Source organism: Theropithecus gelada, chromosome 1, assembly GCF_003255815.1.
Source record: "Theropithecus gelada isolate Dixy chromosome 1, Tgel_1.0, whole genome shotgun sequence".
NCBI classification, from domain to species: Eukaryota; Metazoa; Chordata; class Mammalia; order Primates; family Cercopithecidae; genus Theropithecus; species Theropithecus gelada.
In genome coordinates this window covers 86473179-86486765 of record NC_037668.1, presented here as the reverse complement: position 1 = coordinate 86486765, position 13587 = coordinate 86473179, and the positions used below count along the sequence as shown (strand labels likewise).

The following is a 13587-nucleotide window of genomic DNA, read 5'->3' as shown; positions in this document are numbered from 1 at the left end:
TAAAATTGTGATGTATGGCATCTGTGATAGTTTATTACGAAACTGATTAGTTTATAGTATTCGTTTCATCAGTTTGTTTTCATATTTCTTCCTACAGCAGCGTCCCCATGGATAAAATCTTTCGCCGGGATTCTGACCTGACTTGTTTGCAGAAAGTAAGCTGCCTTCATTTTAATTGGTTCCATTGTTCACAGATTCTAAAGCTATTCATCTCAATGTGTTTTCCCATGATGCCTGATACTTTATGGATAATTTTCTGTATATTTTATTACTTTTTCCTTTGGAAAATTAATTTCTAGGAGATAATTAGTAATGTGTTTTGTTGCCCAAGCTTGCACATAGAAAAAATACTATTTTAGAATAAATTTGTCAGTGTCGGCTGATAAATTTCTTAGCAGATTATTATTGTACACAATGGAGAACATTTTTCTCATTTTATTAAATTTGGAAGTGCCATGTTTCCATTTTAGCCTTAACAATTGATCATTTTTAAGAATGATGGTATAACTCTAACAATTACATTTAAGTAGTCATTTTATTTAACTTTCTAGTAGGAAATAAGAGTTTTGAATTCTATCAGTTCACTTCTAGGTTTTGCTTCTGTAATGATTGAAGGCTAGTAGATTTGTAACATTTGTCTTTTTTTTTTTAAATAGCAGTTGGGGATAGAAAATTTAAATGTTAAGTTTCTTTTTAATATTTTTTACTCCTCTGTTATATCCACTTTTTTTCTGTGTTGTTGAAAAAGTATATGCACATTTCCAAGGAAGTAGACTCTAACTAGCATCCTTATTTTGAAATGGTAGAATCCTATGTTTTTATGTTCATAGAGTTGTGTGTGTGTGTATGCTCAGGATTATTTTGCTTTGTAAATGTGACTACAAATGGAGAAAAGTCACAAATATTTCCAAAGTAGAAAGTGTCACATAAACAATCTCAGGTTTGTCTCCTTATGTAAAATCATAAAGGTACTAAGCTGAGTGTTCCTCAGCAGCAATTTCCTACATTCCAGCTCTATGACTATTAAACACAAGTTAATCTTCAGCCATTTTTAAGGAGAGTGTTTCTCATTTGAGCATTAGGAAATGTGAGGTCTGGAAAGGGAAAAAATCGTGATAGTGATGCAAACCCTCATACTTTTTCTGTATTTAAATATAAAACTTTTCTTTTCAACTAGCTTTTGGAGTGTATGAGGAAGACTCTGAGCAAAGTGACCAATTGCTTTATGGCTGAAGAATTCTTGACTGAAATAGAAAATTTGTTCCTTTCCAATTATAAAAGCAACCAAGAGAATGGAGTAACCGAAGAGAACTGTACAAAGGAGTTGTTAATGTGATTATTTTAAAGTTAAGACATTTTAATCTTGACACAGTAGATCTTACTTTCAAAGTTATAACCTTGAAGTGATTGTGGTTAACATTGGCACAGCTTTGGTATTTTTTCTCTATTTCACAAAATTCAAACTTTGCCACATAAATCCTGTGAAAAGGAAGAGATACAGATTTGCTTTTATACAATGATGATCAGAGTGTTCTGCAAACCAGGGTCCACCACGGTGTTCTAGACCTTTACTGAGCGATGCTGTAGGCTGTGAAACTTAGGAGCCTGGTCGGCTTTACTGTTGTGTTCAGCTTGGGATTTGGACTATGTCTCTAAGTCATTTCTTCCCTGAACTAGTCACTTATGTTCCACTGTGGTATCTCCTATTTCATTTAGAAGCACTTCGATTCTTTCCATATGTTCTGGTGAGATGTGTTGATGGTTATAAATGAGATATGGATGGGTGGTCACTGAGATAATTAATGTGGTTTAGAACTACTGATTAATAAATCTAACAACAGGAGGCCAAGAGAGGCATGACAAGAAAATCTTAAAAACAGGAAAAACCCAAAGGAGAAATTACCAGTTTTTAATCATGGATACTTGCTTCCATTTCATTGTGTAGCAAATGCCATTTTCTCAGCTATCTGAAAAATTTTAACTAATTTTACACACATAAAATAATTAGCTTCAATTGTGTGTCCACTTACATTAGTAGGTTTGATAAAACCTCATTTAACTGGAACATAGGTAATCATAACTCTCAAACTTTTTTTCTACTACCTACTATTAGGAGAAAGAGGCAAATGATAATAAAGCTGGAATAAATCAGAGATTTAATTTTTAGAACAAGCCTTTCAGGACATACTACATATTCAGCCCAGTTTCATATGCTTTCTGAATCTATAATGGAGGTCAGTGAACTTTTTTAATGTAAAGGGCCAGTTTGTAAGTAATGTTGGCTTTTCAGGCTGCATGTGATCTCTACAAGACATTCTTCTTTGTCTTTTTTTTTCAGCCCTTTAAAACTATAAAAACCATTGTTAACTCACAGGCCTCATAAAACATAGGTTGCTGGCTATTATTCTCCAACTCCTGATCTAGAAAATTTTAAACATTAGAATTTTGTTTTACATTTGTTAAGCCTTACATCATCTTTAAATGACACCAAAACTCAGAATTGTGATCTGCATTTAAGCCCATTTTAAAATAAAATAAGCAGTCATGCTGCCTCATTTATTGAAATTCAATAGATTTCAGTTTATTTCTTAGTAGTCAGAGAATTGATTTATACCTATTCACCAAGCATTCTTACTAATGTTTCCTTATATCTTTTTTTTTTTTTTTTTTTTTTTTTGAGACGGAGTCTGGCTCTGTCGCCCGGGTTGGAGTGCAGTGGCCGGATCTCAGCTCACTGCAAGCTCCGCCTCCCGGGTTCACGCCATTCTCCTGCCTCAGCCTCCCGAGTAGCTGGGACTACAGGCGCCCGCCACCTCGCCCGGCTAGTTTTTTGTATTTTTTAGTAGAGACGGGGTTTCACCGTGTTAGCCAGGATGGTCTCGATCTCCTGACCTCGTGATCCGCCCGTCTCGGCCTCCCAAAGTGCTGGGATTACAGGCTTGAGCCACCGCGCCCGGCCAATGTTTCCTTATATCTAAACCAGATTCATTCTATATTTTTGCTTTGTTTGTAATCAGTAGCCAATGAAGAATAAGGAGTGTTGGAAGAAGCAGTGAGCCAGGTTTAGGTGACCTGGTTCTTGTCTCAACTTTGTGGTTTGGGGATGTCAACACAGTTTACTTTCCCTGAGCCTTAATTCTTGTGTAACTGAAGTCTAACTTAACTTCTTAATGTCCTTCCAGAACCAAAATTATATTTGTTCATTCTAATTGTTGGACTACTCATGTGAAGTTTGTATTTTCAGTTAATACAGTTTCCAAATTAACATACATTTAAAAAAAGTTTCAGTTAATACAGTTTACAAATTAACATACATTAAAAAAAACACACACAGAAATTTTTCCATTTCTCTGTGTGCACTTAGGATAAACAATGAAGTATAGCTTATAAAACAATTCGTTTGAGGGCTGAGAGTGTAAGAGTAACTACACCAAAAGTCAGGAAACCTGAGCTCTTACCCTAACTCTGTTACCAACTTTGCTGTGTGACCTTAATCAAAACACATAACCTTAACCCCACGCTCACCAGTAAATCAAGGGCCTGAATTTTATGGCTTAGTATTCCCTTCCAGGCTCAGAAGTTGCATGATTCTGTGAAAGGCAGTTCTTGATTCCTTTGTACTCATCTTCTTTTTGACTTGTTTCCTTATGATATATTGGTGAAAAAATACAGAAAGTGTTTTATATTAGCTTTCTTGATTGACATTTCCCTATAATACTGATGAATTTGGGTAATGGAAAGTAATGGAAGTTGTTAAAAGTACTGCTCTCAAATCTGAGTTTCCCTGTCCTGTGTGCCAATGTTTAACCGTATTTGCTAATCTAAGCCATATTGTGAGGATCTCAAGGATGATACTTGTCAAGAGTTTGGGGCCTTGAGAGCACAATTTTCAAAGTAATATTTAGTATTTTCTGACTATAGAGTTCATTTGTCTTGTAAAATATATTTTAAAATTACAGAGAAGTGTGAAGTACAAGTATCTCAGTGCTACTATTTAAAAAACGCAATTAGTGTATAAATCCTTCCCCATCTTTTTAACAGCATAATTTTAGTATGTTAACATTGGTTACTGTTTTATCTCTTCTTCCATCATTTTCCCTGCTTCCTTTTTCTTTTGTCATATTCTTAAAACAATTTTGCAACCACAGGTACCCACATTGCTGTCACTGCCAGCCTTGGGCTACTACCGAGGATAATGGAGCCAGGGCCTTGGAGAAGCACAGAGGAAGTCTAGAACTGAGGGGGCCTATGACACAGGAAGTTCAGGATGCAGGGTCTCAAAGGAACACCTGCCTCTAATGTTTACAGAAGTGAAGAAAGGACTAAGGGACTTAAAGACATGCAGGTGTCTTCATCCTGATTCTGTCTTTATTATTGCGCAATGGCTATAAAATAATGAGCTTAATTTTTTTTTGTTGTTTTCTGGGTTGGCTAATGGAAATCGACGCTAGCACTTCCCCAATATTAGACTTACCTAATTCCAAAGTAACATTCAAGGAAAGAAAAAGCAGTGGAACAGGATCAGTAAGCTCAGACTCTCCATCTCCATTATTTTAGCCTTGACCATTCTTCTCTAATCCTTTTAAATTATCTTCAGTTTCCTGTTCAAATTATATGGCTTCAGTTACAATTTGTTTGACCCTGTATTCAGAGCTGCAATATGATTGTTGTGGGCCCTAGGTAGTTTTGCCTTCTTAGACCCCTTCTTCCATACAAAATTTAAAGTGATATTTTACAATTGTGTTTGTATGAAATGAATGTATTAATATTTTAGATTAAAACGTTTTGTTTAGTCTAGAAGTTCAGTGTTTTCTTATGAGGCTAAAAAAAAATTAAAATATTTTTCTGGGCTTCTAAAATACTGTGGGCCTTAGGTTACTGTGTGTAACGGATAAGTTGGCACTGCCTATATTCTGAAGGGCATCACTGGAAAAATAGCAGTCATTATTCTGTCCCCTTCTCCCACTAGCACAGTTCTTGGGGAAGCCTTTGCCACCCCATGCAAGAGCACTATAGTTTCCACGGTTATAGATCTATAGACTTGAACTTCCTTCCCAACCTAACCAAAACTCACGCGGGTTACTTGGGACCATTCATCTTCAGAAAAGATAGGAGGCAGTGGTTTCTTTTAGTCTTCAGATACTTTGTTCTGGTCGGTCCCTAATCTGTGGTTTTGAAACTCGTGCCGCACTTGAAAGGGAAACATCCTACTACCTTTCTTTGCTCTCCATTTCCCACAAACCCTTTCCTTCATCGTCACTCCCTCCATTCTTCTCAGCATATAGATACAAGACCCTTCTTTCTATTATTTGTTGAGAGCTAGGCCTGTAGAATAGAGATGAACAGACCATTCATGTTTCCCTGAAGCTATTTAATGCTGCTCCCAGTCTTCTGTCCATACCATTCCTTCCCTGCCCCTAGGAGTGGGGTTGAGGTCTGTGACATGCAGACTGTAAGCACAGTCAGAATCTGCAGCTCTCAACCCAACAGAGACTGTGGCCTCAACATGCCAACCAGAGCAGGTCTCCTCCTCTGCATTACCTTCCTCCCATTTCTCTTGCTGAGTCCTGATGAGTTGAGCTGGAGGAACTAATAGTCAGGATGCCCTGGAATTGATGCTGCTCTGTTTTGTGCTCACAAAAGAGCCGTGTAACACATGACCACCTGAGTTGAAGCCATCCAGTTGCAAGTCAACAGACAGCAGTTGATGGAATTCTCAGTAGAAATTCAGTAAGGGTGCCCACATTTTTTTTTTTTCCACCTATACTCTACCAATAGCTAGATTGGTCTAAATCTAGAGTCACTTATATGGTATTTAGGAAAACTTGTTTTATCCAAGCACAAAGAAAAGCACATACATTTTTATGATCATCTGCTTTGTCAGGGTAAATAAATGATTTAAAAAGAATTTTGATCAGCAGCTCTAGTTTACCAGTACTTTAATATTAGTTTTCTTACAAATTAATATATTTTGCAATATTTCCAGAAAATCAGTGTGGGAGAATAATATAATTTAGGATATATTTCCTGACCTTTTCTTAAATGGCTTTATGTGCTATTCCCCCACATTCTGCTTTCTCTATTTTCTTTTTTATTTAACCTATAATTATACTTTCTAGTATATTCTGAGTCTATCTTCTAAGCCACCTTACATTTTTCCTGGAACAAGAGAGGGAATAAATATGTTGTCTCCTAAATCAGGAGAAAACAAAAATATCCCAGGGGAGCTGTGATTATGCCAAGAGCTCTAAACAGAAGTTTGAGAAGGTAAAATTAAGTTATAATGTCTGAGTTGTTTTTATTTTCTTCCTTTGATGTTTACAAAGGTATCCATAAGAACTTTAATTTCAGGGAAAAAATGCCTGATTTGCTCTTTTTGACGTTTCCTCGTCTCTTAAGAAGTCAGTTAAATATTTTTCATAGTTTATATTCCTATTTCATAGATTACTGTAAAATGTGTTTAAACCTACGAATTATAAAATAGTAGTTAGATTCTAGCATGAGTTAACTAGATCAATCATATATCTTTAGGTTTGTGGATTTGACATGTAAATTATGTGTTGTGTATAAGTTACTAAACATACTGCATGGTTATTGATAAACTTGTTGCCTGTTTTTTCCAAATGCTATCAGTGTTTGTGGACTTTCTAAAATTAGTGTGAATTTTGGAATGTTCTGTAATAAAATATAATTTCAACTATTTTGTACATTTAAACATGCCATGTTGTATATGTCTGTATTTAAAAATATTGTAAATATCTGCATTTTTAGAATTATGAAAGATTTTCCTCAAAAATGACAGAACTCTCCATACTTAATTGTGACACATTATAAAATATCTGATTTTAAGCTTTTGGATTTTATCTTGTTCTAAAAATTAAGTTTAAACATGCTGAAGATTCCATAAAAATAAAATTTTGAAAATAAAGTGATCATTTCGATTCTTTCTAAATTATTAGCAATATATACATTGAATTGCAAAAAAAAATGCCACATATTAATTTATCAAAGATTTATTGAGCATCTATTATACAGAACACTGTAGGAGAAGCAAAGATGAGGAAATCTTGGTTTCTTCCCACAAGAAGCCTTATCTAGTAAGTGGGAAAACAGATAAAGCCCAACATGAATAGCTAAGACACTAGGATGCAAAAAGACTCCCAGGGTAATGGATGGTTAAACAAATGAGAAAATTCTCTGGAATATGAGCAGTGAGATCAGTTTCTGGGGAAGAGAAACCGCCTAATCAGATTTGGTTAAATAGCATCTGTGGGAGGATGCTCCAGAGAGAAGTGTTTAGCATAGGTGTGGAGGTAAGGAATGAAAATGGTGCGAGTTTTGGTTAAAGGGTAGAGTATGTGACGATGTTCGTTATGAAAGCAATACACATTCTGTCAACGAAAGGCTATAGAAGGTGTAAAGGAAGTGAAAATCTACCTTAAAAGCAGCATTCACTCATTTATTGATCTTCAACTTTCCAGTCTGTATGCAAAACCTATAAATTTTTTAAAAAACCCAACAGAACCATACTGTGTATCTTTAACTTCTGTAATTCTCATTGAGGACATCTTTCCATGTTGGTGCCTAAAGTCTCTTCATCCTTTACAGTAAGTACATAGTATCCTGCAGTATATATTTCTCTTAATTTATTTGATCTGTTTTCAGATGAACTTCAGGTTGAATGATTTTTTCTTTTACACAGTTAATACTTCTCAGAAGAGTCCTAGAACCTTCGTTCCTAGATCAACTATGTACCCTTTAAATTTTGTTAGTATCTGCAGAAAAATTTTTAATTCCTATAAGCTAATTTTCCTTGCAGTAGTACAGGCATATTCTATATTGTTATAGAACCAGTTTGAACTCAGGCACCTAAATGATAAAAATTTAGGTGGCAAAGTACAAGAAATAGTAAATCCAATGCAGGTATTTCTGATTGGGTCGCCCTCCCGGGCTGCTTATCTTCAATAGGTTCCTTTCACATTAGTGTTATCCATTGGAGGACAAGGGGAACGAGGAAGAGTGGAAGGTCACGCACCTGGTACCTAACTACTTTGGAAATACTTTGGCTTGGAAATACACATGGTTTTTGCTGTTCCTTTGGCAAGGACTAAACATACAGTGCCTCCTGAATGCAAAGGGAGCTGCTAAATGGAAAGGAAATATGAATCTTTGTTAGTGACTTGTTATGTCTGCTACAGATGGCTTGGGTTGATTTTCTAAAATATTATAAACTCATCTTTACATGGCCTTTAAACTACTGTACTTGAGACCCCATGTTCATAAAGAAAAGTTGACATCAAATTTCTTTGAAACCAGAGCTCTAATATTAAAATGGATAACTTATCCCCCTTTATTCAGAGAATTTTAAAGCTGGAAAAAGTATTGTTCAGGCTTACAGTTCTATATTTTAATAGGAAACAGGTTCCCAAAAATGAAGCAAGTTGCCCAGAGTGATAGCCAAGTTTATATCAAGATCACCCCTAGAAAGACCCCAGCTCTGCCACCTAACCCAAGTGCTCTTGCACCATCCTTTTGAGTGATTTCACATTATTTTTCAGTCTCATAAAGAACTACTCAGTGTTTTATGCGAGATTCAAATATTAATATGTTTTAATTTAAAATGTAATTGTCCCTTTTAGAACTGCAAGATCTTATCAATGCCCAGAACATGACTTTTGTGGAACAGTTGACTAAGGAATTATTACTAGAAGTGATATAATTAGTGAGACTTTATTAGCTTTATCAAAGATTAACTTTTTTGGCATTAGAGTAACAAACCCAAATCCTCGACGTTTACATGCATGTCCACAAAGCCATGTCCTTCAATAATCTTAGTGAAAATATTAATGTCTGTGGCCACTAGAGGGTGCTCTGTCACAGTGTATCAGCACTGCCATCTCAGCCCAGTACTGTTGTCTTGCCTAAGAGGCAGAAAAGACTGCACGTGTAACGGAATTTGTAAGCACTAATGCATTCACTTTTCTAGTTCCTTGAGGTTGTATGATCTAGGGATGAATTTCCTTGTTTCATGGTATCTCTAGGTTAACTATCTTCACTTTTGTTTATAATAGTAACAGCCATCCATTGACACATGTAATATCCATATATTATACGTAAATACAGAGCTAAAAATGCTTTACATACAGTGTCACATTTAGTTTCCACGACAACCTTGCAGGAAGAATCTTACCACCCCCATTTTAAACTTAGCCATAGAGAGTGTTTAAGTAACCTGCCCAACGTCATGCAGCCAGAAGTGGCAGAGAGAATTCAGATTCATATATAATTCTAAAGCCAGCTCATTAAGCTATTATGTTATTGATTTCAGAGCTGGAAGAAACTTAAGGAACAATTTAGTTCAGTCTCCTCACCTTGAGATGGGAGAACTGATACCCAAGTCCAAGTCACAGACCCAGTCAAAGCCAAATTGGGAAGTCAAAGTGTGTGCATTCCTTCTCCTGCGGTCTTGGGCCACGCCTCATGGCAATCCTCGCCTTCTCTGAGCAACAAAAGAAACCCTGCGCTCATAGGTCCTGTGTCATGCCTTACCCAAACATGGTAGATGATACCAAGGGATTGTCTGTTACCCAGACAACAGAAGAAATGGACCTTGTGGATAGAAATTTTGCTCTGACATGGTTCTCTATTCTCTATTCATAAGAACCTCTTACATTGTCAAAGGGAATTAATCTTCCTGCTTCCAACAGGCCCCACTCCATCCTCTACACTGAAGCCAGAGGGATTTTTTTTTTCTTTATGAAGCATAAATCTGAGCACATCACTTCTGTGCTTAAAGCTTTTTTTTCTTTTTTCTTTTTTTTTGAGACGGAGTCTCGCTCTGTCGCCCAGGCTGGAGTGCAGTAGCGTGATCTCGGCTCACCACAACCTCCGCCTCCCGGGTTCAAGCCATTCTCCTGCTTCAGCCTCCTGAGTAGCAGGGATTACAGCCATGTGCCACCATGCCCAGCTAATTTTTGTATTTTGAGTAGAGATGGGGTTTTACCGTGTTGGCCAGGCTGGTCTTGAACCTCTGACCTCTTGATCCACCCGCCTTGGACTTCCAAAGTGCTGGGATTACAGGCGTGAGCCACCATGCCCAGCTGCTTAAAGCTTTTTAATGACTTGGCAAGCTTTCTGCACCACTCCTGACACGGAAGCACAGAAGACCCTTACAATGTACCCCTCTCTAGTCTAACCTGCCACTCCTGCCTTCAAATACATACACACTCCTCCTGCCTGTGCTTTTCACCCCAGCCACTCAGCCCATTTCAACTGCCCATCTTGGATTAGACAAATCCAAGATGAGCAGCTTCACCCCTGCAGGCTCACCCCTTTCCCCATGCTTGGACAACACACCTTCCTGGTCCCAGCCTTCTTCAAAATTCAGCTTAAACATCACTTCCACCTGGAAGCCTGCCTGCCTTGAGTCTTCATTCACTCCAGATGGAGTTGACTGGGCCTCTCTCACACCCTGTTCTTATCTCTCTCAGCCCCAGTCACACTGCCTTCTGCTTGTTTTCTTTTCTTTCCTACTACTTCTATGAGACGGAGCTTCTGAAGGGCTTGGGCCCTGCCTTCTCACACTTCATATCCCCAGTGCCTAGTATAATACCTAGCATAGATTAGGAAGGCACTTAACTGGTGGCAGCTTGATGAATGGATACATAATTGAATAAGTGAAAGAAAGCAAAAAGAAAGAATGGAAGGCGGATTCTTGGGGAAAAATTAGTTCTATGACAATCAGATGCTCGATTTCCTGTGAGGAGTAGAAAATAACTGAGACAAATAACTGAAAAACAAGCCCCAAAGTCTAGGTGGGAGCTGAGAGCCCCAGAGAAACTGCATCTCTTCATTAGCTTAAGTGCAATGAGCACTTCAAGAGACCTGAATCAACTGATTAGCAAGGGCAGCCTACTCCAGAATACATCTATTCTCTTGCAATTTTCTCAAAAACAGGTGAGATTGTAACACTATAAACATAATTGCATTTTCTAATCAAAAGTGCAACAAAACTTGGGTAATTATGAGGCGGCAGCGGTGTTACCACTTTATTTCCTGAGTATTTTTATCACTATGAGCTGGGTTGTGGGGGGTAGTAACTGCTCAAACATTTTCATCCATCACCTTGTGTTCTCTTCTGTGGGGTTTATACATGGAGAAAACAAAATGAAAACGGAAAACAAAAAAACAGAAAAACAAAACAGGCAAAGGGGTAGAATTCATTTAAAGATGACTAAGGTGGCTTAGTCATGCTGGATTTGAGGTCCAGCGGTGGGATGGGTTCTGCATTCTCTGGGCAAGCGATTTTTCTGTCAGGCAAACAGGACTAGGTGCACCATCCGCAGTCCTGGCTGAGGAGAGCCAGGAGAGACTGGTCCAGCTCCAGCCTATACCCAAGCCCTTTCTCCACTTTGAAAGATGCCTGTGAATTGCACTTCTTTTCACCCAGGAAACCAATGCAGCCCAGCTTCTCGGCCCAGGGCCTAGTGCAGGACGATATGTCATACTCTGAGCAGACCCAGAATGCAGTTAGTTACCCCACCTCCTTAGGAGGGAGAACAACAATAGAACCAAAATAGCAACGCTAAAAAGCAGACCTTTGGAGCACCTGGGGGCCTTTTGCTGTTGTTGCTGCAAAAGGAGAAGGAGAGGATTTTGCCATGCCCCTGGGGTTTACGCGTTCAACAGCCCTCCCTCCTGATCCAGGGACCCGGGACAAGCTGTGGGACCTGCAGGGCTCCATGTGGCATGAAGTTCCTTCTGGTTTTGCAGAGAGGCAGGGCTGTACAATAGGAGACCTGGATTTCTGGTCAAAAGCTTTCTTGGTGAAATAGCCAGATCTGGACAGGAAGAGAAGAGAGAAGAGGCACTTTAGTCAGAAGGTACCCCGCAAGCAGTGGCACAGTGCCAAGAAGTGTAGATTTCCATGGGGCTGGTGTGCATGGTGTGTGGCTAGGAGTCAGGGGCCACAGAATGAGATGTGGACATGGGGTCAGGTCCCCCAGGGTGTCTGATGCTATTTTAGAGAGGGGTGTATTCATATTCCTCATGAAAAGAGATTCAGGCAGTCAACAGCCAACATCTTCAAATCCTAAAATGAAAAGGTTTCTCTAAGCCAGTAGTATTCAGACTTTTATTTAGCTAGAAATCACTGTTGAAAACAAATCTTGCATTAAAACCAAGCGTACAAAACAAGTAATAACCAAAAAATAGAAAAATACTCAATTGGATATCAACTGATAAATGGATAAATTAAATGTGGTCTATCCATACAATGGAATGTTCAGCCACAACGAGAAATAAAGCACTGACATATGTTACAACATTAACGAGCCTTGAAAACATTATGCTCAGTGAAGAAGCCAGACATAAATGACCACATATTGTATTATTCCATTTCTAGAAAACATCCAGAATAAGCAAATCATAGATAGTAAAAGTAGATTAGAAGTTGCCAGAGTCTCAGGTGGGAAGGAGGGATTGGGGAGTGACTGCTAATGGATACAGGATGTCTTTTTGGGGTGATGACATGTTCTGGAATTAGTGGTGACAATGTCAGTTGTACAACCTTGTGAATATACCAAAAACCACTCCAGACACTAAAAACCACACTTAAAAATGTTGAACTTGATGGTCTATAAATTACATCTAGAAAGAGAGAGAGAGAGAAACAGACAGAGGGAGGGAGAGAGGGAAGGAAGGAAGGAACAAAGCAGAGCCGATTTGGCTGAAAGGAGGAGGCACTGGGAAGTACAGTGGCCCTTATGGCTGGCCTTGTTTATTTCCAATGTCTGTCCAATCTCTCACCCAAGTTTTAAGCTTGGCTTCCAGATCCCTGGGGAGCCAAGTAGGAGAAAAGATACAGACACCTCAAAATTGAGCATGTAAACTTTTACCTAATCCTCTCATTTTCCCCCACTCCAGAAAGGTTCTGCTTCACTTTCTCTAGAGACTGACCAGGCAGCGACTGCCCTCTTGGGGGTAGGAGGGTCAGTAGCCTGCTAAGGAAGCAGGAAGCCACTAAGGGATAACTACATCTTAAACCCACTTTCTCTCTCTCTCTCTCTCTCTCTCTCTGTGTGTGTGTGTGTGTGTGCGCGTGCGCATGTGTGTTTGAGACAGAGTCTCACTGTGCCACCCAGGCTGGTGTGCAGTGGTGTGATCTTGGCTCACCACAGCCTCCGCCTCCTGGGTTCAAGCGATTCTCCTGCCTCAGCCTCCTGAGTAGCTGGAATTACAGGCATGCACCACCACGCCTGGCTAATTTTTGTATTTTTAGTAGAGATGGGGTTTCACCATGTTGGCCAGGCTGGTCTCGAACTCCTGACCTCAAGTGATCCTCCCCTCTCAATCTCCAAAAGTGGTGGGATTACAGGAGTGAGCCACCGTGCCTAGCCTTAAACCCACTGTCTACCAGCTGTCATCATTCTATCCCCACTGGTATCCCCAATTCCAGATGTCCCTGGTGATACAAATTCTTGAGCTTTGGGGGTTCCACAAGGTAAATCAGGTCACTTCTTGGGGGTCTGCTTCTCCCACTCTCCAGACCTGCTAAGTCAGACCCCATGCATTGTCTTTCAAAACAAA

At 39.0% G+C, this 13587-nt stretch overlaps 1 protein-coding gene and 1 long non-coding RNA gene across 2 annotated transcripts in view; both read left to right on the top strand.

Annotated features, from left to right (window-relative positions):
* The window catches only part of MYSM1 (Myb like, SWIRM and MPN domains 1), a 39848-nt gene extending 38433 nt beyond the window's left edge, over positions 1–1415 (top strand). Inside the window, exons 19-20 of the mRNA XM_025365253.1 lie at positions 98–155; positions 1178–1415. Coding sequence (XP_025221038.1) covers positions 98–155; positions 1178–1336 — 217 coding nt within the window. The 3' untranslated portion in view covers positions 1337–1415. The remainder of the gene's footprint in view (positions 1–97; positions 156–1177) is intronic.
* A 1527-nt stretch (positions 1416–2942) lies between these two features.
* LOC112611458 lies at positions 2943–6928 on the top strand. Its single transcript, XR_003116660.1, has 2 exons — positions 2943–3281; positions 3335–6928. It is a non-coding gene; the product is annotated as an uncharacterized LOC112611458 (long non-coding RNA).
* The last annotated feature ends 6659 nt before the right edge of the window (positions 6929–13587 follow it).